A 24,721-nucleotide genomic window follows, 5' to 3' on the forward strand; every position below is an offset into this window, starting at 1 on the left:
AAGTGTGTATGTAGCAAAGGTGTGTCACTGAATTCTTCCATGCAGAAAAAATGGCACCCACTGACACTCATTGGTGCTTCCTGAAAGTTTATGGATACCAAACAGAGGGTGTGAGCACAGTGAGGTGGTGCAGTGAAGGCAGCAATGCAAAAGACCAGCAGTATTCTGGACAGGCATGCATAGTTGTCATACTGCATAATGAAGGGGGTCTCAATCAGTTCATCCGCACAAATCAGCAAACAGTGGTGACTGTGTTGAAAAATAATGTTTTGTAGCTGAGAATTTGGTCTACAAAATAGTGTTATTGTGCAGATGACTATGAAATGGCAGGGCTGGGTGCAAGAGGACGGCATTGCCAATGGTCTGCTGCCCGTGTGTTCTTTGCCACGTGACTACTTGTCCTACTTGTCTGTCTGCTTAATTTTCAGCTCATCAAAGCAGGGTCATCATGATTCTGTTTGTCCTGGAGATGGAGTGGGTGCTGAGCACCGGCCAAGACAAGCACTTCACCTGGCACTGTTCAGAGAGCGGCCAGCGGCTGGGAGGCTACCGCACCAGCGCGGGGGCCTGCGGCCTACAGTATCCTTTGCTGAACCCTCTGTGTTGGCGCTGCCCTTTGGCCCTTAAGCAACTTTTTTGTTTGCTTTTGGTTTGTTTGGTTTTGTTTCTAACTGTCCTCCAACATTTGTGCCTTGTGTAGGTTCAGTGTTTTGTGAGAAACTGTTCTCTAAAGCCAATGCAAAAAAAAACCAAAACCACACACACAAAACGACTGTCTGCTCTCCTTGCTTCGTCTCTTTAATGCGGAGTGGCATATTTAGGTCTAAACGAAACAATGGGCAATCTGCAACCTGTTGTGGTCTGCCATTGTAATAAATAAGGACAGGGCCTTCGTTTTAAACATGCAGCACATTCTTTTTTTTTTCTGAGAAATGATGGTAACAAAGTAGGTCAGTGATCAGGTCAGTGTGCATTTGTGCATGATGGTAAGAATTAAATGGCTTTAATATCAAATAATCAGCACTCGTCCTTCACTCTGGAACAGCCCACTGTGCTCTGGGAATTTGAGCTAACTAAAGAATAAATGGCTCCAGAAATGGCACTCAAGTGCCTTATTCACCTAGAGCTGCCCCAGCTGCCTAGCAATAAAAGAAATATTAATTCAGCTTTATTGCAAATGAAAAGGGATGTGGAAAAGTATGAGCTCTTAGGCTGGAAACAGGGGTTATAGTAAATAGACTTTTTAGTGGCCTGTAGCATATGTAGTGTAGATGATATGTTTTGTGCTACTTCGCAGGAAATGAGACTGGCTCAGAATTAAATAAGTGAAGTATATGGGCTTGCATTGTAACCTCAGGCTGAATGAAGGGCAAACTGATCTAAATGGCCTAGAGGGTGAACTCCATTTTTAGTTAATTTTCTGAAGAGCTTAGAAAGTGCAATGCAGGAGTTTGTTCTGCCTTTCCTAAAGCTCCCTAGAGAGGCAGGACTGCTGCAAGAGGTTCCAAATTATGGAGGACTTTTTAATTTAGGTCATCAGATCCTGCTGGTGGAGGGCAGGGGAAAGGACAACCTTTGACAAATACTGCAGAAAAACTTAGCAGAACCTGGGATGTGTTTTTTTTTCCAACAGTGTCATATGTGCACTTGATCAGTTGAAGCAACTTTTCCTTAAATAAGCAATAAGAAATCTAAATGTGCAATTAAATCAAATGAGGTCAGAATCTGTTGAGATAGATGGTTCCTGTAGGTGGATGTTACTCCATTTAGAATATGGTGTGTGGTACATCCGATGTAGCCAACACTTGCCAAATATGACATGAAAAGGAGATTAGTTCTTTCATCATGACCATGTTGCCACCAAATTGGTATTAAAAACATTTAAGGAGATATTCACAGAATCATAGAATGGCCTGGGTTGAAAAGGGCTGTAATGATCATCTAGCTTCAATTCCTCTGCTGTGTGCAGGCTTGCCAACCACTAGACCAGACATATTCTTCTGGAGGACTTCTGTGACATTGGGTAGTGTTCTGAGAAAAGATAGGAGTTGTATTCGTATACTTAAATATAAAGAAGAAGTTGAAAACAGTTGTTTTCCCCATATTGGAAATACGGGAAAAGAGGGAGATTGAACACCATCCAACTTAAGCTGGAGATACTGGGAAGATGAGACTTCTCATTGATGGCAAAAGGCTTATTGCAAGGTTTTGTAACTTTGTTTTTATATTTTTTCTTTGCCGTTTGGTTTAACTCGGGGAGACTGCATTATTGACATGAACAACTATGAGTTTAATGCCTAAAAATACGCTCTGTTTACCTCCTTGGGACTAGAGTGCTATTCACAAGGTTGTAGAACGCTCATGTTAAAAGAATTAACAGGCCATTAAAAGCAATGCATAGCTTGTGTAAACAACGTATGTTCCTCAGCATTTATACATCAGATTTGATGTGGAAACCCGGCACGTGTTTGTTGGTGATCATTCTGGGCAAGTAACCATACTCAAATTAGAGCAAGAGTCCTGCAGCCTGGTGACAACATTTAAGGGGCACACAGGTAAGGCTTGAGGAGGAGACCCTACTTGGTTCTTCACCTGTGCTCAGCATCAAGGTGCTGTAACTATCCTGTGAAACAGAAGCGTGAAAGGGAGATAAACTGTCACTACCACTCAGGAAAGCTTGTTCTTTATTGGGGAAAACAAGAGAGGGATCACTTCTGAAAAGTGTAGTAAATGCCATGATCAGTAGCTCATTAATGCAGAGTGAGGATAAAAGTTGCAGTAACTCTGGGGGAAAGATGCTTCCTGGGGAAAGACCCATATGGGTGGATACTATTGCCCAGGTGGATAAGGTGTATCTTGAATGTGCTTACTGGGGATGTTGGCTGATAGCTTTACTACTTGGACTTGTGCTCCATCACACTTCAAAAACAGCAGCCCTGGGATATGAGCTTGCCATGTAATGGAAGAAATGGTGGGCATTGCTCAGCATCCTCTCTTCATATCCCTTCTCTTTGATTGCGTATTTGTAGCTCAATCACAAGGTAGTTCAATCCATGTGCTAAGGCACTATGAAGATGCCCATAATCATAAAATCATAGAATGATTTGGGTTGGAAGGGACCTTTAAGATCATTTGGTTTCAACTCCCCTGCTATAGGCAGGGACACCTCCCTCTAGATAAGGTTGCTGATAATATTCCTCACTTGCTTCTCTTCTATAATAAAATCTCTCTCCTGGGAATGACGGAGATGAAAAGCTGTGCAATCACACTCTGACCATCATGTGGTGGCTTTCTGCTGCCCACTCTGCCCACATGAGGCTACAGAAGGGCAGGGCAGGACTTCAGTAGGATTTCTAGCCTGCTGCTTACCAAATGGCCAGTACGGTGGCTGCATGGCCCTTGCTAGAGAGACCCACATTTTTCATCACTCTTTTTTTTTTTTTTAATAATGTTTAAATATGTATCTATATGTTAAGCTACATTCTGTAATTAATTGACTGTTCTATGAATCTCCTATTTCAGGCGGTGTCACTGCTCTCTGTTGGGACCCAATACAGCGAGTTTTGTTCTCAGGCAGTTCTGACCATTCCATTATAATGTGGGATATTGGAGGAAGAAAAGGAACAGCCATCGAGCTGCAAGGACATAAGTACGTTCAACGCCCTTCCTCCTGCCCCATGTGGAAGCAAAACCAGCCCAGAGGTTACAATCTTCACATGGCTTTAGCTTGCATGTGTGACTCCCCTTGGTCCTTATACAAAGAGAATAAATGGCTTATAGTAAGTTTTTCAGCATCCAGATCACGGGCTGATGTGAAAGTCTGCAAAAGGTAGTGAAAAAAAGCAGTTACCTACAGTCCAGAGTGTGTAATATGGGAGTCTGCACCTCAGTTGGAAAGGGGGCGTCCACAAATGAGAACAGCTGGAGGGAAAATCCCTTCTTTTTTAGGCGTCAGGTTATTTCTTTCCTTCCTTCCCCTAGAGGGAGCATCAGGCTTGGACAATTAGTCCCATTTTGCTGCATGTTAACCATGTGTTTTCCATCTCACTTTACCTGCAGCCTGAAATGTAAGTAATGTTCTTTATCCATATGTGCCTGCAGCATCTCCTTAATGCAGAGAGCACATACAGACCTCACATTTGCATAGTACAATAGATGTATTTGAAGAAGAGTAATCTTTTTCTGGACACTGAGTAAGTTAGAATGTCACTAGCTGTGATGACTTCCAAGCCTTTTAAATACTTACAGCAGGTTTTTGGTGCATTGACAGAGCATATATGTGGGAATAGCTTGCCAGGCTCAGATTCGAAGAGGCAAAATCCCATGGCCGTTTTGGTCTGACAGTATTTACAGCTTCTTATGTATTCATACATTTCTCTTGAGTGATGCTGCACTCTGCTGGACATTTTTGTTGGGCCACTGGGATTTCAGAGCGCTGCAGAGCTTTTGTGAAATCCCCAGATCATCCTCATACCCTAACACTGATGCTTGCTAATGCACCCCTGCTACATTTATTAATATAGAAATTAGATGTTTTAGTATGAAGTTAGCATCTGGACCTTAATCCATAGCATGGCTGTTGGCTGGCTCTGTATAGTATAGAGACCTGATGGCAGTGGGGACCAAGAAATGTTCCAATTAATGGTGACAATAGAATCAGCAGGTTGGGTTTAAGCTGTATTGTTTTTTACATGCAACTTTTTATTTAAAGGAAGGAAAATAAACTAAATCATCTACCTTATCTTGGGAAGGCTTAGAAACAATTTAACAATTCCTGTATTATTTTTATAATGCTAATTAGTGCTAAAAGAAAAGATTCAGTAGTTCTTTAGCGCTTCATCTCTAGATGTTGCAGAGGTTTACCAAAATCAAGTGTTATTGACCTACTGAAGAGAATGGAACTCCCTAAGGCTACATTTATGCACTCAGATGGCTTTGGGAAAGCCCCTGAAGCTACAGCTCTGTTTTGACTTCCCAGCTCAACTCTCAATTTCAGGAGCAGTGCAACCAGTTGTCAGAACAGGTCCTTGATTTTGTGGATGTTGCCTAAGTGAGCAGCACTCTGGTTTTGGTTCCAACTGGACAGCAAAGGCTTCAGTTTGCTTCCGATGAATACCGGAACTGCATTGAAAATGGGGGGGAAAAAAAAAAAAACATGCAGGCAAATGAATGATTTACATTGCCCAGAGAAGCTGTGGGTGCCCCATCCCTGGAGGCACTCAAAGTCAGGTTGGATGGGGCCCTGGGCAGCCTGAGCTGCTGGTTGGCACTGCCCTTGGCAGGGGGTTGGGACTGGATGGGTTTTAAGGTCCCTTCCAACCCAAGCCGTTCTATGATTCCATGGTTCCTGATTCTTTATTGTATGTTTTGTCCTTACTTTTGTGCTAGCTTTAAATGGTTGATTTGTAACTGCATTGTTTCTTTTCCAGCGATAAAGTTCAGTCTCTCTCCTACGCTCACCACACTCGGCAGCTCATCTCTTGTGGTGCCGACGGGGGAATAGTTGTCTGGAACATGGATGTTGAGAGACAGGAGGTAGGGGCATGATTCTTGCTGATTCTGTCTGAAGCAGTCTTGGGAAGAAAGTGGCCTTTTTAACGTGTGCAGCTTTCAATTAGAATAAGAACTTTTCAGACATTAAAAATGTTGTTGGATATGCTCCAGTTCTTATACAGCAATTATGCCATGCCTTTGATAATATGGTACAGGGGAAATTATCTGGCAGAAAATGTGTATTAAGTAAGCTGCTAAATGGTTTCTGTCCTTTATGTTACTGCTCTGAAGGTGTCCTCTTTATTTTTAAGGACATCATGAGAAATGCTGTCATTTCAGAGGTAAATGGACAGATTGATAATTATTGGGATTTTTGTTAAGAAAACAGAACTAGAAAGTTCTTCGTTATCTCTGGAAATGTGCAACCCAGTGTTGGTTTCCCCTCTATTCTTGCTGAAAAGACGTTTATTTATGGCTTCACTCTCACCTGCTACTACTGGGCCTTGCTACCCTTTGGTATAGCCATATGGAAGTGGGTAGATGACAGCATTGCTGATACAGACAGTAAGATTTCACTTACACGTTCCCAACCACCTTGGTGCTGTGCAGCCAACGGATGCAAACAAGTGCAAAATGTACCCCAGGTCTTTGTGCTGCAGGAACAGTCTCTGCTCAGCAGTTTTGAAGACCTGACTCAGCAGGACGAGCGAGAGAGTCAGGCTCCAGCCCTAGCCCTGAATATGGCAAATCCTGGTAAAATGAGTCACAGCGAATCTCTGCATGGGGGCAACAGCTATTCCTAATGCTCTGCCCTATTTCTCTGGGTGGACACTGAGACCCTGAATACCCCTGGTGGGTCAGTTGAGTCAGTTGGGGTGAGGTTTTATTCCCAGCCAGTGTGGGGCTGTGGCTGGGAAAGATGCATCTGGAAATACACATCTGAGTACATCCCTTTACCTGTTCCTTCTAGTGCCTGGTGGGGAAGACCACTGTAATTAAGATTAGAGAAAAGCAAGGAAGGATAAGGGCAGCAAGTTTTTCCCAGCTGCTTTTGGCAGCACAATCTGTAATCAGCTTTGCTGCTTCTCCACCAAGGTTTTGGTCTCCCTGGGTTGTGCATGTCTCCCTTGAGCAAGGAAAAAAGATAAGTGGAAAATTGGATTTAAAAACCTACTCAAACAGACCTAAGCAGGAACTGAGCTACTCTTGCTCCCTTTTTTTTTCTGTGAATTAGCATTCCAGTTGGCTCTCTTTAATTGCTAATCTAATGGCCAATTATATCATCAGCTCCAAAAGTGAAACAAAAGCAGAGTGGGTTTTTCCCTCCCAACAGATGTTTCCTTTTTGCTGCAGCCTGAACATCCAGAAATGGAAAACTTACTTATTGGCAGCCTGCAGTAAGGGTTAAGACTGGTTGGTTGCAAAACAGACAACAGTAATGTGAGAAGACTGGTTAAAAAGTGGAGGGGAAGTATAATGAGCTACAGGAGGGCTTAGCAGCAGGTGCTGATGTGTGTGGTGCTCTCTGACTATGGCAACATGGGCTTGTTCGTGTTATCCATAGCGTAGCAGGGCAACCATTGTGTTAAACCACCCCCAAAACATGAACCCTTGAGATGTGATTATCAAATACTTGGATGTTGGCTTTGCTATTTTCCCCTTTAAATAAGTTTTTTTTCCTTTTTTTTTCCACTGGATGTGTGCTGTTTTCAGTTTGATATAAGATTTTCCCACGTCTCTGTGATTGCACTGGAGTGAATTATGCCATTTTGTTGCTTGATTCCTTATTTTTATCTATTTTTAAAAAGCTGTGAGAAGAAAACATCTGAAAAACGCTGGAAGCTGTGTTTCTATTTGACTACAAAGCAGTTCCTTGTCACAAGCAAAACATCTTCATGTGTAGTGTTCAGATGCAGATCTGTAGGCATTAGTCTAAAAGACTGTTGTGGATAGAAAAGAGAGAGATTTGCCCCTACAGAATGAACAGCATTCAAAGTAACTGACAGAACAAGCTGAAGCTCAGAGTTGCCTGAGTTTATTGCTGGGGGTCAAAACTGCCATGGGATCTGAGGGTCTCCATCCGCCTTCCCTTATCTTTGTCTGGCCTTCATAGTGTTTTTAATTCTCAATCTCAGCTGCATTTCTTGCCTTTTTAAATTCCAATATGGAAGAAGCCAAGTGGAGTTTATTTGGAGGGGCAGCCTCACTTTGAACTTTACTTGGTATTTTGTTCAATCTTGCCCAGTTGGGGCTGGGTAGGAGCATGCTGAGGCAGTGTTGGGAGGGTTGTCCCTCTCTGGGGATGGGACAAACCTGCTCACCAACACCACTTTGGGCTGAACCCTTGTCCTTGGGATCTAGTCCTGCTGGTGAGGTGAGAAGAGCAGAAGTCATCCCCTGTTCAAGAACTCCTGCTAAGCCCAAATAGGACAGATGGATGGACAGACAGATGGAGAAGGGTCAAATCATAGAATCATAGAATTTTTGAGTTGGAATGGACCCTTAAAGGCCATCTAGTCCAACTCCCCACTGCACTGAACAGGGACACCTACAGCTCCATCAGGTGCTCAGAGCCTCTCCAGCCTGACCTTGGGTGTCTCCAGGGATGGGGCATCCACCATCTCTCTGGGCAACCCATGCCACTGCCTCACCACCATTATTGTAAAAAACAACTTTCTTATATCCAGTCTGAATTTCCCAATTTTCCCTTGTTGTATCACAAAAGACCCTACTAAAGAGTCTGTCCCCTTCCTTCTTACTGTTCCCCTTTAACTCTGAAAGGCTGCTCTCAGCTCTCCCTGGAGCCTTCTCTTCTCCAGGCTGAACAGCCCCAGCTCTCTCATCCTCTCCTTGTAGGGGAGGTGTTCCATCCCTTGGATCATTTTGGTGGCCCTCTGCAAATGCAGAAACCACGACTCTTTTGGAGTCTCGTGTCCAAAGCTGTGTTTCCTGAAGTCTGTGGGGAGAAGCACTGAACGTCCACCAGCAAGGCACGTGTCAGGGGACCCAAGAGTAGGGGAGGAGGTCATTCGCTTCCTCCACAAGCCCTCCTGCCATTTCAGGCATTTCCTGAGCTCCTTCAGTGTCTGGTGAGAGTGCTTCCCTGCGGGGAATCCATCCTTGCTACTCTTTACAGCAAAACCTGGCTGCAGGAGGGAGAAAGGCCTTTAATATTTTCTTTATATTCTTTAAATCTTTTTACCCACTTCACCCACAGCATGAGTGCAAATCTACACATGGAATTAGGAAACAGAAAGCTTTCCTTTCATCATCTGTATGTGAAAGCAGAGAAAAGAGGTGTTTTGGGTTTCGGGCTTCTTCAGAATCCCATCTTGCCTGCCTTGTCAGATTCGCAGCACAGGTATCTCTAACAGCAGGAATGAATGCCTCTTGGAGTAGCTTGGATACTGGAAATATAATTACCTCCAGTGCAGATGGTTAATGCTGTCCAGACAAGACATTAATTTTTAGATACTTAATTCCAAACTTGAAGAGGCTGGGGAGGCTTATTTGTTCCTGGGTTATTTTTATGGACTTATAATCAGACTCTGCTTCATGTGGTGAATGAGAACTGTTCCTCGTGCATACTTCAAGGCTCAGAGCTGAGCCAAAAAAAAAAACCCCTTCATCAGGTAGAATGATCACTGGGGAGTTTTAATCAAGTTCAGCTGACCACATCATTGCACTCCATCACATCTTCCTTATCCTCGGATTGTGGTGGAAGTTGGTTTCTCATGTCCTCCACCTGTGTATGTGTGTGTTACAGACCCCTGAGTGGCTGGACAGCGACTCCTGTCAAAAATGTGACCAGCCTTTCTTCTGGAACTTCAAGCAAATGTGGGACAGTAAGAAAATAGGCCTCAGGCAGGTTTGTATGGGTCCTTTGCTGTGTTAATATGATGCAATTAGGCTCCTTCTCTCTCATAGTATGTTATGGTAGTCTTTTTTTCCTATAAAGGCTTGAGAACTTTCTCTTTGTTCTTCTAGCAATAGTGAGCTCCCCTCAATGATTCATACTCATGAGAAGCAGAAGGTTTTTCTCTTTTTTTTTTTCTTTTTAATTTTGGCAGCCTGTCCCAATAGCAAATGTGTATGATTGAGTCTGAGCTGAGTAAATTGTTTTGGGGCTGTCTGTAGCTTTAGCCATGTGGGATTTTGCTTATTGTCATCTGAATCTGTTGTAGAAAAAAATTTGCAGCTAATTCTTGGAGATCGTGCTGGAACTAAAGCTGTTTTTAATGGGCTTGGGTAAACATCTGTAACTGTTTAAGCTGTGTTGGAAGAGACTTACTGGTCTGCTTGGAATACTGCTGCACATCCCTGCCCAACAGGAGAAGGCTGTGGATTGTGGTCTTCTGGGAGAGGGGCATGAAAAGGCAGGAAAGGGTGACCTCTTGGGCCTTGAAACAGGTGTCTGGGCCACAGCTAAGCTGCCCTTTCCTCTTTATTTAACGCTTGTCACTACAGGGCCTAGCTCTCCTGTGACAGGCACAGCAGCCCTTGGTCCTATGCAGTCAGTGTGTGAGAAAACAGAATACAGGTAGTATCAAAATGCAGAAACTGTGGTACTGAACAGTGGCTGAAAATGGCCAGCAGAGTTGACTGAGATGATCAGGCGATGTGCATTTGTACTTAGACAGATAGGCTGAGTCTCTGGAGTTATACTGTACCAGTGTACCCTGTGCTACTTTGAGCTGGACATATTTTAATACGGTACCTATTGCTCACTGAGGGTGTAGACCCCTACTCCCCCAAAGAGAGACTCAGAAGATGGACATGGCTAGGAGAAGGTGGGTGTATATGAAGATGACCATTTTCCTTCACCTCCCATTGGAAGAATAGCTTTCCTTTTTGCTGCAACCTCAGCTGAGCCCTGTGAAAGTGAGATGGGAGAGCTGGGAGCAGAACAGCAACCCATCCCCAGGCTCATGACTGAAGATGTCCTTTCCCGTGTTGTCTCCCACAGCATCACTGCCGCAAATGCGGGAAAGCCGTCTGCGGCAAGTGCAGCTCCAAGCGCTCCTCCATCCCGCTGATGGGGTTCGAGTTTGAAGTGAGGGTCTGCGATAGCTGCCACGAGTCCATAACGGATGAGGAGTAAGTGTGGGTGCCGAGCAGCCTAGAGCTGGAGTGGGACAAAATGCCTGTAACTGGGAGGGTATGGGTGGCCCAAGTGGCTGCAGGGCTGGGGAGGGAGCAGCCAGTGGGGTGGTCCTGGGTCCCATTAGCAGAAGTCCAATCAGTGCATAACAGATCAGTGCTTGCTTCAAATGCTTGTTTCCTTGATACCTGGCAGCTGTGTTTTTTGCTGATTTGGGATCTCTTTCTTCAAGGCGGGCGCCCACAGCTACTTTCCACGACAGTAAGCACAACATAGTTCATGTACACTTTGATGCCACTAGAGGATGGCTGCTGACCTCGGGGACAGACAAGGTTATTAAGGTAGGAGGGAGGAGATTACTCTAGCTTCTGTACTTCATTTCTTCTTCTTCTCCCATGGGAATCCATGTATGTCCTAGCTACCATCTTCCACACTGATCTCTCTCACACCAACTGACACGCTTCTGCCCAAAAAAGACCACAGGGAACCTAAAGGGATGGGGACAAGACTAGTCACGGCCAAGTCAGTGCTAACAGTGCGCTTTCCAGTAAAGAGGACAAAACAGCTTTTTGAAGTGGCTGATGTAATTTGTGAGGCCATGTTAACAAAGGGCCCACAGATGTCAAACTCCATGCAGAGAAGTAGCTAAAATAATGAATAAGTGTATAACAAGACTTTAGGAATTAAAAACAACAACAGTAGAATCATAGAATCATAGAATCATAGAATGGCCTGGGTTGAAATGATCATCTGGTTTCAACCCCCCTACTATGTGCAGGGTCGCCAACCACCAGACCAGGCTGCCCAGAGCCACATCCAGCCTGGCCTTGAATGCCTCCAGGGATGGGGCATCCACAACCTCCTTGGGCAACCTGTTCCAGTGTGTCGCCACCCTCTGAGTCAAAAGCTTCCTTCTAATATCTAACCTAAGCCTCCCCTGTCTCAGTTTAAGACCATTCCCCCTTATCCTATCACTATCCACCCTCTCAAACAGTCATACCCCCTCCTGTTTATACACTCCCATCAAATATGGGAAGGCACCAATGAGGTCTCCCCAGAGCCTTCTCTTCTCCAAGCTAAACAATCACAGTTCCCTCAACCTTTCCTCATAGGAGAGGTGCTCCAGCCCTCTGATCATCTTAGTGGCCCTCCTCTGGACTCCCTCCAAGAGTTCCACGTCTTTCTTGTGCTGGGGGCCCCAGGCTTAGATGCAAGAAAAGATCTATCTTGTAATTGTGTTACAACTACTAATCACACAAGTTAGCAATGTGGTATGGGTTTTTATAGCTTAAAACCAGATATTAACCTGGCTTATAAAGGGCAAATGTCAAGTGATTGATATGAGTGTTGGAAAATGAAATTAAACTTTGGACCTGGTGCATCCCCCTCTGGGCACGTAGCCTCCCTTAAACAGAAATTAAAAAGTGCAAATTAGTTTTATATACTATGTTGTTATATTTCACCACTACTCACCGTGTTATGATATGTTGTTGTATTAACAGCTGTGGGATATGACGCCGGTAGTGTCTTGATACGTCAGTGGAACTTGAAGGGTGACATTTGCAGAAGAAGCAGATTTCCTAACCCTAATCATTCTGCAGAAGATAGGTAATGCTGGGTGCTTATGGCGGATGAGAAAGGAACTCATGTGTTTACAACGATTTATGTCCTCTGCTTGATCAAGGTTGAACATTTGCACGAAGACTCTTTCCATTTATTCTCAAAATACACAAGAAGGTATTTTTTTAACTAACGGTTTGTACGATCTGACTTCGGTTGTCTTGAGTTTGTTTGGAGAATCCGTGTGTGGTGCAATTTTTAGTTTTTATACATCATGATGTCAGGATACTTGCTGCTTTGTACCGAGGGTTCTTGGTTTGTGTCTTACCGTGTCAGTTTCCAGTGTAAGGCAATCAGCTCTCCCCACCTGTGTGTTTGGGATGTTCCTGCTGACAGTGCTCACTTCAGCAGAAGAGCTCCAGGCACGGCACTGCTCCTTCTGTGGTCGCATCACCAAGCATCTGGTGGACTTGCAATTCCTACCAAGGGCTCTACCATCCTCTTGTCCTAGAGACATCATCTGGAGAGCGTTTTGTTGTTTTGTTGTAGCTAAAGCACGGCTTCCTGCCACTTTCCTTGCTGCACCAGTTGCAAAACCCGGGGGCCAGGTTGCTTAGCAACTTATTTCTACAAAAGCTGAAATAGTTTTCCAGCTCGGAGCATTAGAAAGAGCACACGGACCTGCTTGGAGTCTGATGAGGCTGAGGAGGATTCAAATGAAATTATTGACAACAACTTTCAGGAGTGTGTGCAGGGGAATGGGGGAGCAGATCTAAAACAGGTCTGGGGTTGAGAAGTCTGTTTTACCTCTACCTCTACCTTGTGCAGCAGCATTTCAGCATTTGTACCTGTCTGTGTTGTTGAACATGAATTTGATTTTCTGTTTTCCATACGTTTAGTCATATTTATTTTTTAAAATGCCGATGATGTTTTTATTAATTTCCTCTCTAGATCAGAAACTGATACTGCTGAACAACACTTATTGTCCTGTTATCATATTTGGCAGTTTCTTTTAAGAATAAAGAAGTATTTAAAAAACCTGGATTGACCAAACTTACCCTTTTAAAAGGAAAGTGTCAAGATGGATAAACAAAAGCAAAACTTTTTTTTTCTAGATCTGTCTTAAATGAAGAGTCATCTCTGGGTTCCTCTAAATCCATTTTGCTTTTTAACACACTACTGGCAATGCTCTTGATCTGCAGGCTGTGTTCCTGTATCTCCTATTGATGCAGGGCTCTGTTGGTCTTTGTGATGAAATACAGCGGTCAGCAGCAGTCAGCCTTGCCCCCATTTTGTACTTTGCTTCTCCCCTCTCGGTGGGAGATTGTGGTGTTTCTCTCTATAAAGCACACCGCTACACAGAGAAGAGCTGTACACCTTCACTTGAGAGAGAATGCAAAAAAAAAAGAAAACAGAACAAAAAAGGTAAGCACCATTCATAATATTAATCTGAATCTGAGGAGCTGCCTCCATGAAGGTAAATTCTTCAGGGAAAATTATTTTTTTTTTTATACATCCTATAAATGGTGTTCAAGCATTCTGCAGCTGTGTTGTCTGAAATGATGCCACCCCAGCTTTCCTGGCTGCTCAGCCTGTTGTTGGTTCCCCTCTATGCAGCAAATTTTTTAAAGCACATTTTCAAACATATGTCACATCTCACTAAAAAGACTCACTTTCCTGCTTCAACTTTACTAATCTTTAAGCCCTCCTACTTTCTTTCCTGGAAGTTAGATGCTCGTTTCCTCTTGAAAGGCATGCAAGATGAGTGAGTCTACTGCCAGATTTCGTTCCAGCTGGAGAAGATGTGTGAAACTTTGCTGGCCTGTGCTGTTCCACATTACCCTGGGCTCTAGGCTTTTTGGCCAGAACTTGCTCTGATGCCACAGAGAGTAATTCACATGGTGGCAGAAACTTGGGAGCACTCAGGTAATTTAACTCTCTTCCTGATGAGCCATAATGGCTGCAACAGGCTGGGGCCCACAGCATGAATTGTGCTTAACATCAGTGGAGCTCACAAGTCTGCAAGCTGAGGATCTGCTCGGTGAATGCCCAGCTCTTCGGGGCACATCTTATTCAAACAAAAGTGAGGAACTGACTCCAAAGATGACCAAATTTTGGAGCAAGGTATGTTTTGAACTCTTACAGTAAACTCTTGTCCCCATCTTCTCTTCCCGAGGAGCTGTGGTTTCAGTGTTGCTGATGGGTAGATATTGGGTATATGAACCCATTTTGCAAACTTTCCCTTGCTGTTTTTTCTAAATAAACTACCTGGAGGGTTATTTGGGTTTAACTTGATGCCCTGTTACCTTGCAGCCCCAGGTCAGACTGGTTGTGACTTAGAAAATGATACAAGCTGAAAGGGAAGCTGGGGAAGAAAGAGAAGCATCTCTCTTTGCTTTTACCTTTAGAACTGTAATGCAGTGATGTGAAGGGAAAATGGGTGTGTTAACTCCAACAATGATTCTTTTACCTACCTGTCAACAGTTTACGGGCTGGTTCAGCCCGGTTCCATGAAACAAGCAGCATTTTGTACTGTCTACCTATGCTTACCTTCCTGTCTTGCATGGCTAGTGTAACCATATCTATTTATTTTGTCTTCTAGATCAGCAAAAAAAAAGGATCCCTATTGCCTGGTCCTTTTCTTTCAATTATAACTGTCAAATAACAAACATGAGCTGTTTTTATTTATTGTTACTGGGGGAGGGCAGTGCTGTGTCTTTTGGTACAGATGTAAGCCACACACTTCACCCACACGGACTCAAACAAAAAGCCTCTCTTCCCCAGGGCTGCTGAACTTCAGCAGCAAGCTTTTAGCGCTGCATCCTGCTGTGCCAAAGGGTATACAGACAGTGCTGGCCTTCCCCTGCTCTTGATTTTAGAAAACTTGGTTTTCATTTCTCTCTTAGCTGGTGTTTCTGCAGGGGAAAAAGCCGTGCCCTTCAGAGAACCCACCCACCTGGTTTTAAATGGAGTGGAATCTGTAGTGTTCATGCAGGTGGTGAGGAAGGCGTAGGTCGCACAAACAGCCATGCAGGCTTCAGGTGGCTGAAGGAAGGTAAACATGAACATTTACCCTTATCTGGTGGGTGGCAGCAGGGTTGGTACTGGATGATCTCTGAAAGTCCCAAACCAAACCATTCTGTGGTTCTATGATTCTATGAAAAGAACGTGGGCAGGATGGTACTGATGGTCCTTCTGGAGCGGGAGGCTTAACACCAGGATTAGAGATTTTGAAACAGGAGAAGGCATAATAGGAGTAAAAGTCTGTCAGTCAGAATTGCCCCAGATGGTGGCATTGGTGTCCTCATCTGCTCTCTTTCCTGTCGCTACTACAATGAAGCCCATTTGACCTTCTGCCTTGTGGATGTCAGCACGTTGACTCCTGGCACATTGAAAGTGATAACAGCTCTTCACCTGAGAGTGTGGCATGAATACATCCTGTACTGTGGGAAAGAGAGGTGCATTCCCTCTGCATGGCTTGGCTGCTGATAAGAAGATGGATGGCCAGACACACAAAAACGATTGTACATGTTCCAAAAAAAATGCTATAGGAATAAGAAAAGTTAACTTTATGTGTGCTGAGGGTGTCACAGTTGGAGAGGAATAACCAACCTCTCCCCCAGCTGTGTCTAGAGCTCGGCCAGTACAAGAGAGACATGGATATACTGGAGAGAGTTCAACAAAGGGCCATAAGGATCATGAAGGGCCTGAAGCACCTCTCCTGTGAGGAAAGGCTGAGAGAGCTGGGGCTGCTCAGCTGGAGAAGAGGAGGAGACTCAGGGGGATCTCATCAATGTTCATAAATCTCTGAAGGGTGGATGCCAGAGCCAGGCTCTGTCAGTGGTGTCCAGCGTGAGGACCAGAGGCCATGGGCACAAACTGGAGCACAGGAGGCTCCCTCTGAACGCCAGGAGCCCTTCTGTGCTGTGCAGTGACAGAGCACTGGCACAGGCTGCACAGAGGCTGTGGGGTCTCCTCCTTGGGGATCTCAGAACTGCCTGGATGTGGCCCTGGCACCCTGCTCTGGGTGTCCCTGCTGGGGCAGGGAATGGAGCAGAGGCACCCAGATGGCCCTGCCAGCCTCAGCTGTGCTATGCTTCTGTAATTAAAAGTCCACTTAACATCTTCACTTACTACATGGTTTAGAAAAATACTGGGGCTACTAAGAAGTTAAAAAATGTAGTATGTGTCTGGTTTTGCTATTGACAAAAGAATTTGTGTCAAAACAACCAAAATTCTGTTGTGTAGTCCGTAGGAGGTAGTTCTGCAGTGAGTGGCTTTGCAGGTGCCTCTCCTTTCCAGGGGGCCCCACTGAGCAAATACGATGTTTTCAATCAGTGTCTAAAATTGTTTCCATATGTGATGATGGTACAGAGCAGTAAGAACAGACGTGAACTTCCTTCAAGATGCATTAACATGCTGAGTCCCTTTAGCATCGATCCTTTGTGAGGAAGAACAGGAACTCCTCTTCAAAATCTCACATGAAATTTGGCAGGAAATCTTTGCCCCTGAACATAAACAAACAAAAACAGACTGAGATTTCAGTTTCAGCAATTAACTCTGTGTGGTTACATGTAGGCCCAGTCTGTCACCAAAATGTTTGCAAATATATATATATAATTAAATGGAAACATCAGAACTGTGCAAAGCTGAACCACCCTCTGTCCTAGCACTACCAGTTTACCACAGCTCACATCAGGATCCAGAAGCCACAAGTTGTGCCATTGATGAGGTGTGAGATTGAGCCTATGAAGATCTCCCTTTCTTGTCCTTTGTTTTAGTGTTCATCTAGCCTCAACTTTCTGGAGCTTTGCACAATTTTTCCATCCCTGCTTACTCAGTGAGGCATTGTTGCAGATGCCAACCAAGTACAAACGGGTTATAACTGGGCAGAGCTTCCCTGGGATGTGAAGGACCCATTAGCACCTCTAATTTGTCCTGTCACAAGCAGTGTGGCTGCCCAACCAACCAATCATTGAAGTTTCGGCAACAATGAGTACATGAACTTGATTTAACTTTAGTAATTACAACCACTTTCAAAATAGTTTCTTGAAGCTTTCACCACTGTTTTTGATGTTGAGTAAAAGCTATTTTCCCCTTCGCCCACCCTGCCTGGAGCTTGTACCGCAGATGTGGCACTGGAGGACATGGTTAGCAGGCATGCTGGGATGGGATGATGGTTGGACTCAGTGATCTTAGAGGTCTTTTCCAGCTTTAACAATTCCGTGATCAGATCAGAACCGTGTGAAGTTCACTGTCTTTCAGAATCTGAGGACTTTGCAGGGAAAATCTTGCTGACTTTTGCTGGGGTCAGTGTTTCCAGGAGCATTGCTCAACAACATGACCATCTTTTCCTGCTAATTGTCTTGTAACAATTCCCACTTCTGTTCCTTTACATATCTAACCATCTTCAGTGTAACTGAATAAATAGTGCCAGTTCACTGGGGTATTTCCATCAGTTCCTGGCTGTTTTCCTTCTCAATGCCTGTGTTGATTTGTAACAAGAAATTCAGGTTGCTGAGTTTCACCAGTCTCATTCATCTGCCTGGTGAGGTGGTTGGCACAGAACTGACAACTGTCTCATGAGCAAACAGTGTCACTTCTCCTCAGTATACCAACCCAGCAGTGTGTCAGCAGGCTGGCTGGGTAGTGAGCTAACTGTCCAATCTTCTGCCTCATCTCATAGCTTCCTTTTTGCCTTTCCAGTTCTATGGGTTTCTGAACTGTGGATTCTCAACTCCTGCAGTATCTAAAAGCAATGGAAAATGACCAAGAAGATTTTTGCGAGGAAAACCTCACCTCTTGGCAACTTGCTGCAGTCTCTACTGGCTCTCATTTTACCTCTCCCACTCCTCCAGCACTTTATCTGTGGGTACGGCTGCCATTGCTGGCACAACAAGCACTCAGGCTGAAAACCCTTTGACCAGGCTGTGCCTCTTGGTAGGCTGCACATTAGATTCTGCCTTGACAGAGAACAAGAGCCATTGGGTGGACATTGATCAGCCCTGATTTAGTATAAGTAGTATGTGGTGTCATCAGAAGGCATTCCTTTTGTAGGGAGTGTGACAGAGCAGCACACACAGTGAATGGAAGAACATGGGTAGAAGGGAAGTGTGGATTAAACTATTTCATAGCTGTCCTCCTCCACTGAAGTCAATGGCCATCAGGTTGTCATCTGAAAGTGACCTATTTGGCAATAGCACTGTGCACTCACTAGTTGATCATTAGTGAAAAACAGGACTGCTCCTAATATTAGGCCTTCAAAAAATGCTCTAGCATTCCAAAGATATAGTAGTTGACTGAATTGAAAATAGAAATGTCTGGCCCAGGACTGTGTTCCACCAAATAAGTTCTTTACATAGTTTTTTTTAAGAGTTTACACTAAACTCTATAGGAAAACTCTTGCCTTTGAGCCCAAGCGTGGCATATTCAACATCACACCCAAATCCTATAGAGCGGGTGTGCATCACAGTCCTTACCATGCACTGCTTAGCAGGAATTTGGACAGCCTTCTATTTCTGATAGTCTGTCACTGGATGCCATTTTTCTCTTGCCCCTAAGATTTGTATAGGTGATACTAGATGTATTTGCTTAGATGCAGGTAGAATTTATGCTGATTGCATTAACACAAAGCATCTTGCTGGCTTTACAGCTTTGTACCTCATTTGCTCTTGTGGTAAAGAGTGAAATAAAGCTTAAGTGGGGACATATCAGCAGTACTGTGGGAGGTTCCAGATTTGGTTTCTAATTGCTGACCTGTATTTAATGTTATTTAAAATTGTAAGGTCTCTTAAACCACAGTATCTGTCTCTTTTTTCACATTACAACCAAACTTTGATTAAAGTAGTTTTATGGCTTTATTTCCACTGTAAGCAGTGACTATAACAAAAAATACAGGATATATTAATAAACTAGTAAAGAATGTGCATTTAATACATGTTAAAGAGCACTTTGGGTTATTTTATGAACTATTTAAGTATCATTAAGTCATTAAACTTTTCTTCTGCACAGCTCTGAAGCAACTGGACTTAAACGCTCAAGTATATATTGTTTTTATTAGCTTTGCAGCTACCAGACTGAGAAATGCAGTTACTACTCAAGCCTTTCAGTCAGGCTTTTGTTTTCAATAGCTGTAGTTCATAGAATCACAGAATGGCTTGGGTTGGAAGGGACCTTAAATCCCATCCAGTCCCATCCCCCTGCTGTGGGCAGAGCTGCAGCCAGCAGCTCAGGCTGCCCAGGGCCCCCATCCAACCTGGCCTGCTCAGAGAAGCTGTGGATGCCTCATCTCTAGAGGCTCTCAAGGCCAGGTTGGATGGAGCCATGGGCAGCCTGAGCTGCTGGCTGGCACTGCCCTTGGCAGGGGGTTGGGACCAGATGGGCTTTAAGTCCCTTCCAACCCAAGCCATTCTGTGATTCTATGATTATGTCTTCAAAAAAATGCTGTCATTCCAAAGATACAGTAATTGACTGAATTGAAAATGGAAATGTCTGATCCAGGACTGTGTTCCACCACATCTTTTGGGAAACACAATTATGTGAAGTGAACATAATGTGTTCCTTGCCCATCAGCATGGTCTTTAGCTACAGACATCGTAGAGAGCTCCAAAGAATACCTGTGATACCCTAGTTCTTTTGATGTATCACACTGATGCACAGTGATGTGTAGAAACAGTAGTATAGTTTTTTGAGGTTTTGGATGCAGTTTGCCAGCAAGCACAGTTGGCTCATGTCACTGCGATTGCTGATAACAATCTTGGCTTTGCAGTACATTTGTAGTATAAAAGATAAAGATAATCCCACTAGAATGTCTTTTTTATGAACTGGTTGTCTTCACAGTCATTAGAAAGATGCAGAAATGTAAGGGTTTCTTAAACTAGATCCATTAAATCACTGTGAAGGAGCCTGTTTTCTCTCTACTGATTTAGAGTGAGTAATTCTGCAGATCAGGTAAGACAAATTCTACCCTTTGTGTCTGCAAATAAAACAGTTCCAGGCAAAATTCTCTTATCAGGAGATGGAGTTCTCCTCTAAAACCTGTGCCTCCCCATTTTCCCTTTCCCTTCGTATTCCATTTGTAATGATAAAGCAATTCCCCAATCTTTCACAGAAATGGCAAGCATGTACAGCTTAGTATGCTATTTATTTTCCTGCCTAGAGTCACAGAGTCATTTCTCTGCTTCCTGAAGGGGAGAGATCCAACTATGTCTGGGTGTGGAATGTGTTAAAGCCTCCTACTTCATAGTGTCTTGACATAAACAGGATAATATTCAGTCCTGGCTCCATAAAGTAATGTGGAAAGTATTTGGCAGCGTTCCTAAATTCTTGCTGTTTAAACATGAAGAAGCAGATCATTTCTGCATACCAAAACTGATTTATAGAAACTGAAGGCTGTGAAGAATCCTTCCATTTAAACTAAGCAAGCAATGCAAGAGTTTCTGCATTCCCAGAAACACATTTGAGCCTAGTCATCTTCATATGCTGAAGGAAGCAACCACCCTGTCAAATACAGTGTTTAAATATCATTTGAAACTTTAACCATTTATTTCCTGAGGACTTCTGAAGGTACACTCCTCTGCATTTCTCTGTGTGCTACGTCCTCCAGAAGATTTTGGTTAACTTCACAAACCTCAGAGCTATCACTTGGGTTTTATTTTAATGCCTCCCAAATTTTCTGTCCAATTCAAAGACTACATCCTTACTGTGTCTTGAGACAGTACATGCATACTCACAGTGGGTGAAAGTCTCAGGAACAGAACAAATTTGCAGGGACCACCATTCCCCACAATGAGCACATCTGAATACAATTTATTTTTAACAGGCCTATGGTATCCTCCCTCTCCTCCACTGAAGGTACACTACAGCACTGTTAGTGTGTAATTAAAAGCTTTGTGGTTATGCTGCATCAGCAGTGATGCTAAAATCATAGAATCACAGGATTTTTTGAGTTGGAAGGGACCCCTAAAGGCCATCTGGTCCAACTCCCCTGCAACAAACAGGGACACCTACAGCTCCATCAGGTGCTCAGAGCCCCGTCCAGCCTGACCTTGGGTGCCTCCAGGGATGGGGCATCCACCACCTCTCTGGACATCCCATTCCAGTGCCTCACCACTGTAAAAAGGTTGTAAAAAAACTCTTCCTTGTGTCTCCTCTCTTTTAGTTTGAAACCATTTTCCCTTGTCCTGTCATAGCAGACCCTGCTAAAGAGTCTGTTCCCTTCCTTCTTACAGCCCCCCTTTAGGTACTGAAAGGCTGCTTTCAGGTCTCCCTGGCGCCTTCTCTTCTCCAGGCTGAACAGCCCCAGCTCTCTCAACCTGTTCTCACAGGAGAGGTGATCATTTTTGCTGCCCTCTTCTGGGTGCACTCCAGCAGGTCTGTGTCTCTCCTGTGCTCAGAACTCCACATCTGGACGCAGTACTCCAGGTGAGGCCTCACAGTGCAGAGCAGAGAGGTAGGATCATCTCCCTCGCCCTGCCAGCCACACTACTTTGGAAGGATATGGTTGATTTTCTGGGCTGCGAGGGTCCATTGCTGGTTCATGTCCAGCTTCCCATCCATCAGTTCCCTCAGGTCCCTTGCGGTGGTGCTCCATCCTTACATCCCCCACTTTGCACTGATAGCAGAGGTTACCACAACCCAGGTGCAAGACCTTGCATATGGATTTATTGAACCTCAGGAGGTTCTCCTGGGCCCACTGCTCAAGACAGTCTAGGTCTCTCTCAATGGCATCCTGTTCCCCACGTGTATCAACTGCACCAAATAGCTTGGCATCATCTGCAAACTTGCTGAGGGTGCACTTGATCCCACTGTTGATTAATTAAGATGTTAAAGAGTACCAGTCCCAGTACTGACCTCTGAGGAACACCACTTGTCACTGATCTCTATCTGCCCATCAGCACATAGATCACCACTCTCTAGGTATGATCCCAGTTCCCTGTTCACTGAACTGTCCACCCATCAAATCCATACCTTTCCACTTTGAATTATTATAGAATTATAGAATGGCCTGGGTTGAAAAGGACCACAATGATCATCTAGTTTCAACCTCCCTACTATGTGCGGGTCACCAACCAGCAGGCTTCCCTGAGCCACATCCAGCCTGGCCTTGAATGCCTCCAGGGATGGGACATCCACAGTTTGCAGTATTAGAGATGAAAGGAGGCATTCAGTTTGAGTAAAAGTGATACTGGCCTTCAGTCATGCAAGCAAACACTCAAAGACAAATTATGTACTTTGGAGAGAAGAATGTTATAGAGGACTCTGTCTCTTTCCAATCTGGAGATAAAGCTGTTATGGGGGAGTGTGGCCTTACTGAAGTCCACACGGATGACATCAGTAGGTCTTTCCTTGTCTACTGACACAGTTAACGCCATCATAAAAAGCAACGAAGTTGGTCAGGCAGGACGTGCCCTTGGTGAAGCCATGCTGGTTATCCCATATCACCTCCTCTTCCATGTGCCTTAGCATATTTTCCAGGAAGATCTGCTCTATGATCTTCAGTGGCACTGAGGGGATCCTGGAGAAGTGGATTTAAACTTCTGGGAGAATTCTTCCAGCACCTCCATTAGCTTCTCCTCATCCCCTGGTGGGCTGTGGGTTCTTGCTAAGGGTAGGTGTGTAGGGACTGGTTGCCTGTCTGGAAGAAAGAAAGAAAAAATCTTAATAGGTATATTTATCTACCTCTTTAAGCACAAAAGAGATTTTTCAGCTCTATGTTAGTTATGTACATCTTCCAAACCAGAAATTAATTTCATTTGTTTCCTGGAACCAGAATAATTGCCCTTTCACACAATATGACTCAGAGTGGTGAGTGAGATCTCATTTGCAGATGGATAAAGGAAGCCTTACTGTGGGGTTTATGCCTGCTCTCAGTCACTATTTTAACTCCTGTTAGACCAGGAGCTTGTGACTATTCTTAAAGGTAGAAGTTGCATTTTCTGCATCAGAAAGGGTTTTTCATTGTCTCCTGGATAATGCTTCTAGTCCTACACAAATTTCTCATTTGGAACTTTGTAGTTTGGATTACTTTCTACCTTTAAAAGCTTACTTTCATCCTTAAAAATAAATGGATAAATTCTACATGCTAAAGAACTTCTGCTAATTACTCAACTGCCACAAGTAATGTACCCACAATAAAGATGTCTGACCAAACTTGTTCAGTGTGATACTTTGTCTGGCTTTCCATGTCTTGTTCTCTTCACTCACTCTGTAAATGCAGCTGTATCACTGTGAATTTGAAGGGATTTTTTTTCTCTCAAAAAGCATGATATTTGGAGCTGAAGAACCTTATGGAAGTGCTCATAGATGTCTATGAAACAACTGTGAGAGCACTAGTGCAGCACCATTACTTGTGAAGTCCAAGTTCTGCATTAACCAGCTGAGACTAATCTGTTCCAACAGTGGGTAGCAGATTTCTCTGAAAGCCTATCAGGATTCTCAGGGCAGCAGAGCAGGGGTTTGATCTCCTTAGAGCAAATGTTGTAACTGGCTGCACACACCACATAACCTCTGCTCAGGGAAACACAAGGAGAGAGAAACAGGCAGAGGAACATTCCTTTCTCTGTCACTGAACATGGACTGCTTCCTAAGTGATGGGGGTGCTTGAAGTAGTTTGTGCTAAAGTTTGGGAACTATGTGTGAAAGCTGAGCTCAGTATCGCAGAAAGGATGCTTCCAGACTTCGAAAGCAGGACCCTGTCAGACATTTTTTATTTATTTTGGCAGATGCAGAGAATTCCGGTTGTAGGAGTCATGTTCTTACCTTTTTTTTTTTTTTTCCTCGGGAAAAAGAAATGCTGGCTCTAGTTTGCACTCAAAGGGAACAGAATAAAAGGGAACAGAGGAAATGGGGGGAAGGTGTTACTGACTCAGGAAATGGCTGTCTAGGACCAGAAGAGAAGGGTCTGTACTGACTCCAGCACATTAAATCCTTTACTGAAGGATCCAAAGACCTTACACTTTAACCTGTGGCTCCCATAGGGCATTGGAGGAGAGAAAAAATTGTCTGACTTCATCTCTATGCAGTAAGCACGCAAAGCAAAAATTCCCTTGCAATCTTAAAAGCAGTCATGCCAAAGTTCTCAGAAGTCACTACCTACAGCTGAAGAGCCAAGGCATGTTTCCTGTTTACTAAGGCCAGAGTTAGACCAAGGCCAAAAGCAAGAGACTGTTGGAATTAAGATCCAGAGCAAAAAGAGCAGAAGTCAGGACCAGCAGGAGGTGACAGGAGTACAGAAAAAGGCAACTCTGGTGCTATAGAGAGAAATGACATGCTGGGAGGTGTCGTTTCTGCATGCACCACATGAAGACATGGAAAAGGTCAGGTAAAGTTTACCAACCCAGTGCGATGCCTGGGAGGGAACAGAAAGGATGAAGTGAACCCAGCTCAAAAAGTCCAAACTTTCTGCATGCTGCAACTAGAAGCTCCAGTGAACTGGAATTAGACATCCAGCATGCAATGTGGGGTGCCTGTAAGCAATTATCCCAAGCTTTGCCTTCCTCCCAGTGGACTGACCTGCATCACCTGCCACCTGTCTGAGAGAAGAGGCTCTGGCCTATTTCTTCCATT

At 44.1% G+C, this 24,721-nt stretch overlaps 2 protein-coding genes across 2 annotated transcripts in view; one reads left to right on the forward strand and one right to left on the reverse strand.

Moving 5' to 3' along the window:
* Positions 1-13,350, forward strand: part of WDFY2 (WD repeat and FYVE domain containing 2) — a 66,128-nt gene extending 52,778 nt beyond the window's left edge. The window contains exons 5-12 of the mRNA XM_031615912.2: positions 429-579; positions 2,443-2,555; positions 3,523-3,649; positions 5,430-5,535; positions 9,260-9,361; positions 10,460-10,590; positions 10,827-10,935; positions 12,097-13,350. Coding sequence (XP_031471772.2) covers positions 429-579; positions 2,443-2,555; positions 3,523-3,649; positions 5,430-5,535; positions 9,260-9,361; positions 10,460-10,590; positions 10,827-10,935; positions 12,097-12,126 — 869 coding nt within the window. The 3' untranslated portion in view covers positions 12,127-13,350. The remainder of the gene's footprint in view (positions 1-428; positions 580-2,442; positions 2,556-3,522; positions 3,650-5,429; positions 5,536-9,259; positions 9,362-10,459; positions 10,591-10,826; positions 10,936-12,096) is intronic.
* A 6,430-nt stretch (positions 13,351-19,780) lies between these two features.
* The window catches only part of DHRS12 (dehydrogenase/reductase 12), a 32,312-nt gene continuing 27,371 nt past the window's right edge, over positions 19,781-24,721 (reverse strand). The window contains exon 10 of the mRNA XM_031615717.2: positions 19,781-22,790. Within this exon, the coding sequence (XP_031471577.2) occupies positions 22,651-22,790 (140 nt within the window). The 3' untranslated portion in view covers positions 19,781-22,650. The remainder of the gene's footprint in view (positions 22,791-24,721) is intronic.

Source organism: Phasianus colchicus, chromosome 1 (assembly GCF_987193195.1).
Source record: "Phasianus colchicus chromosome 1, bPhaCol1.hap1.1, whole genome shotgun sequence".
Lineage (NCBI taxonomy): Eukaryota > Metazoa > Chordata > Aves > Galliformes > Phasianidae > Phasianus > Phasianus colchicus.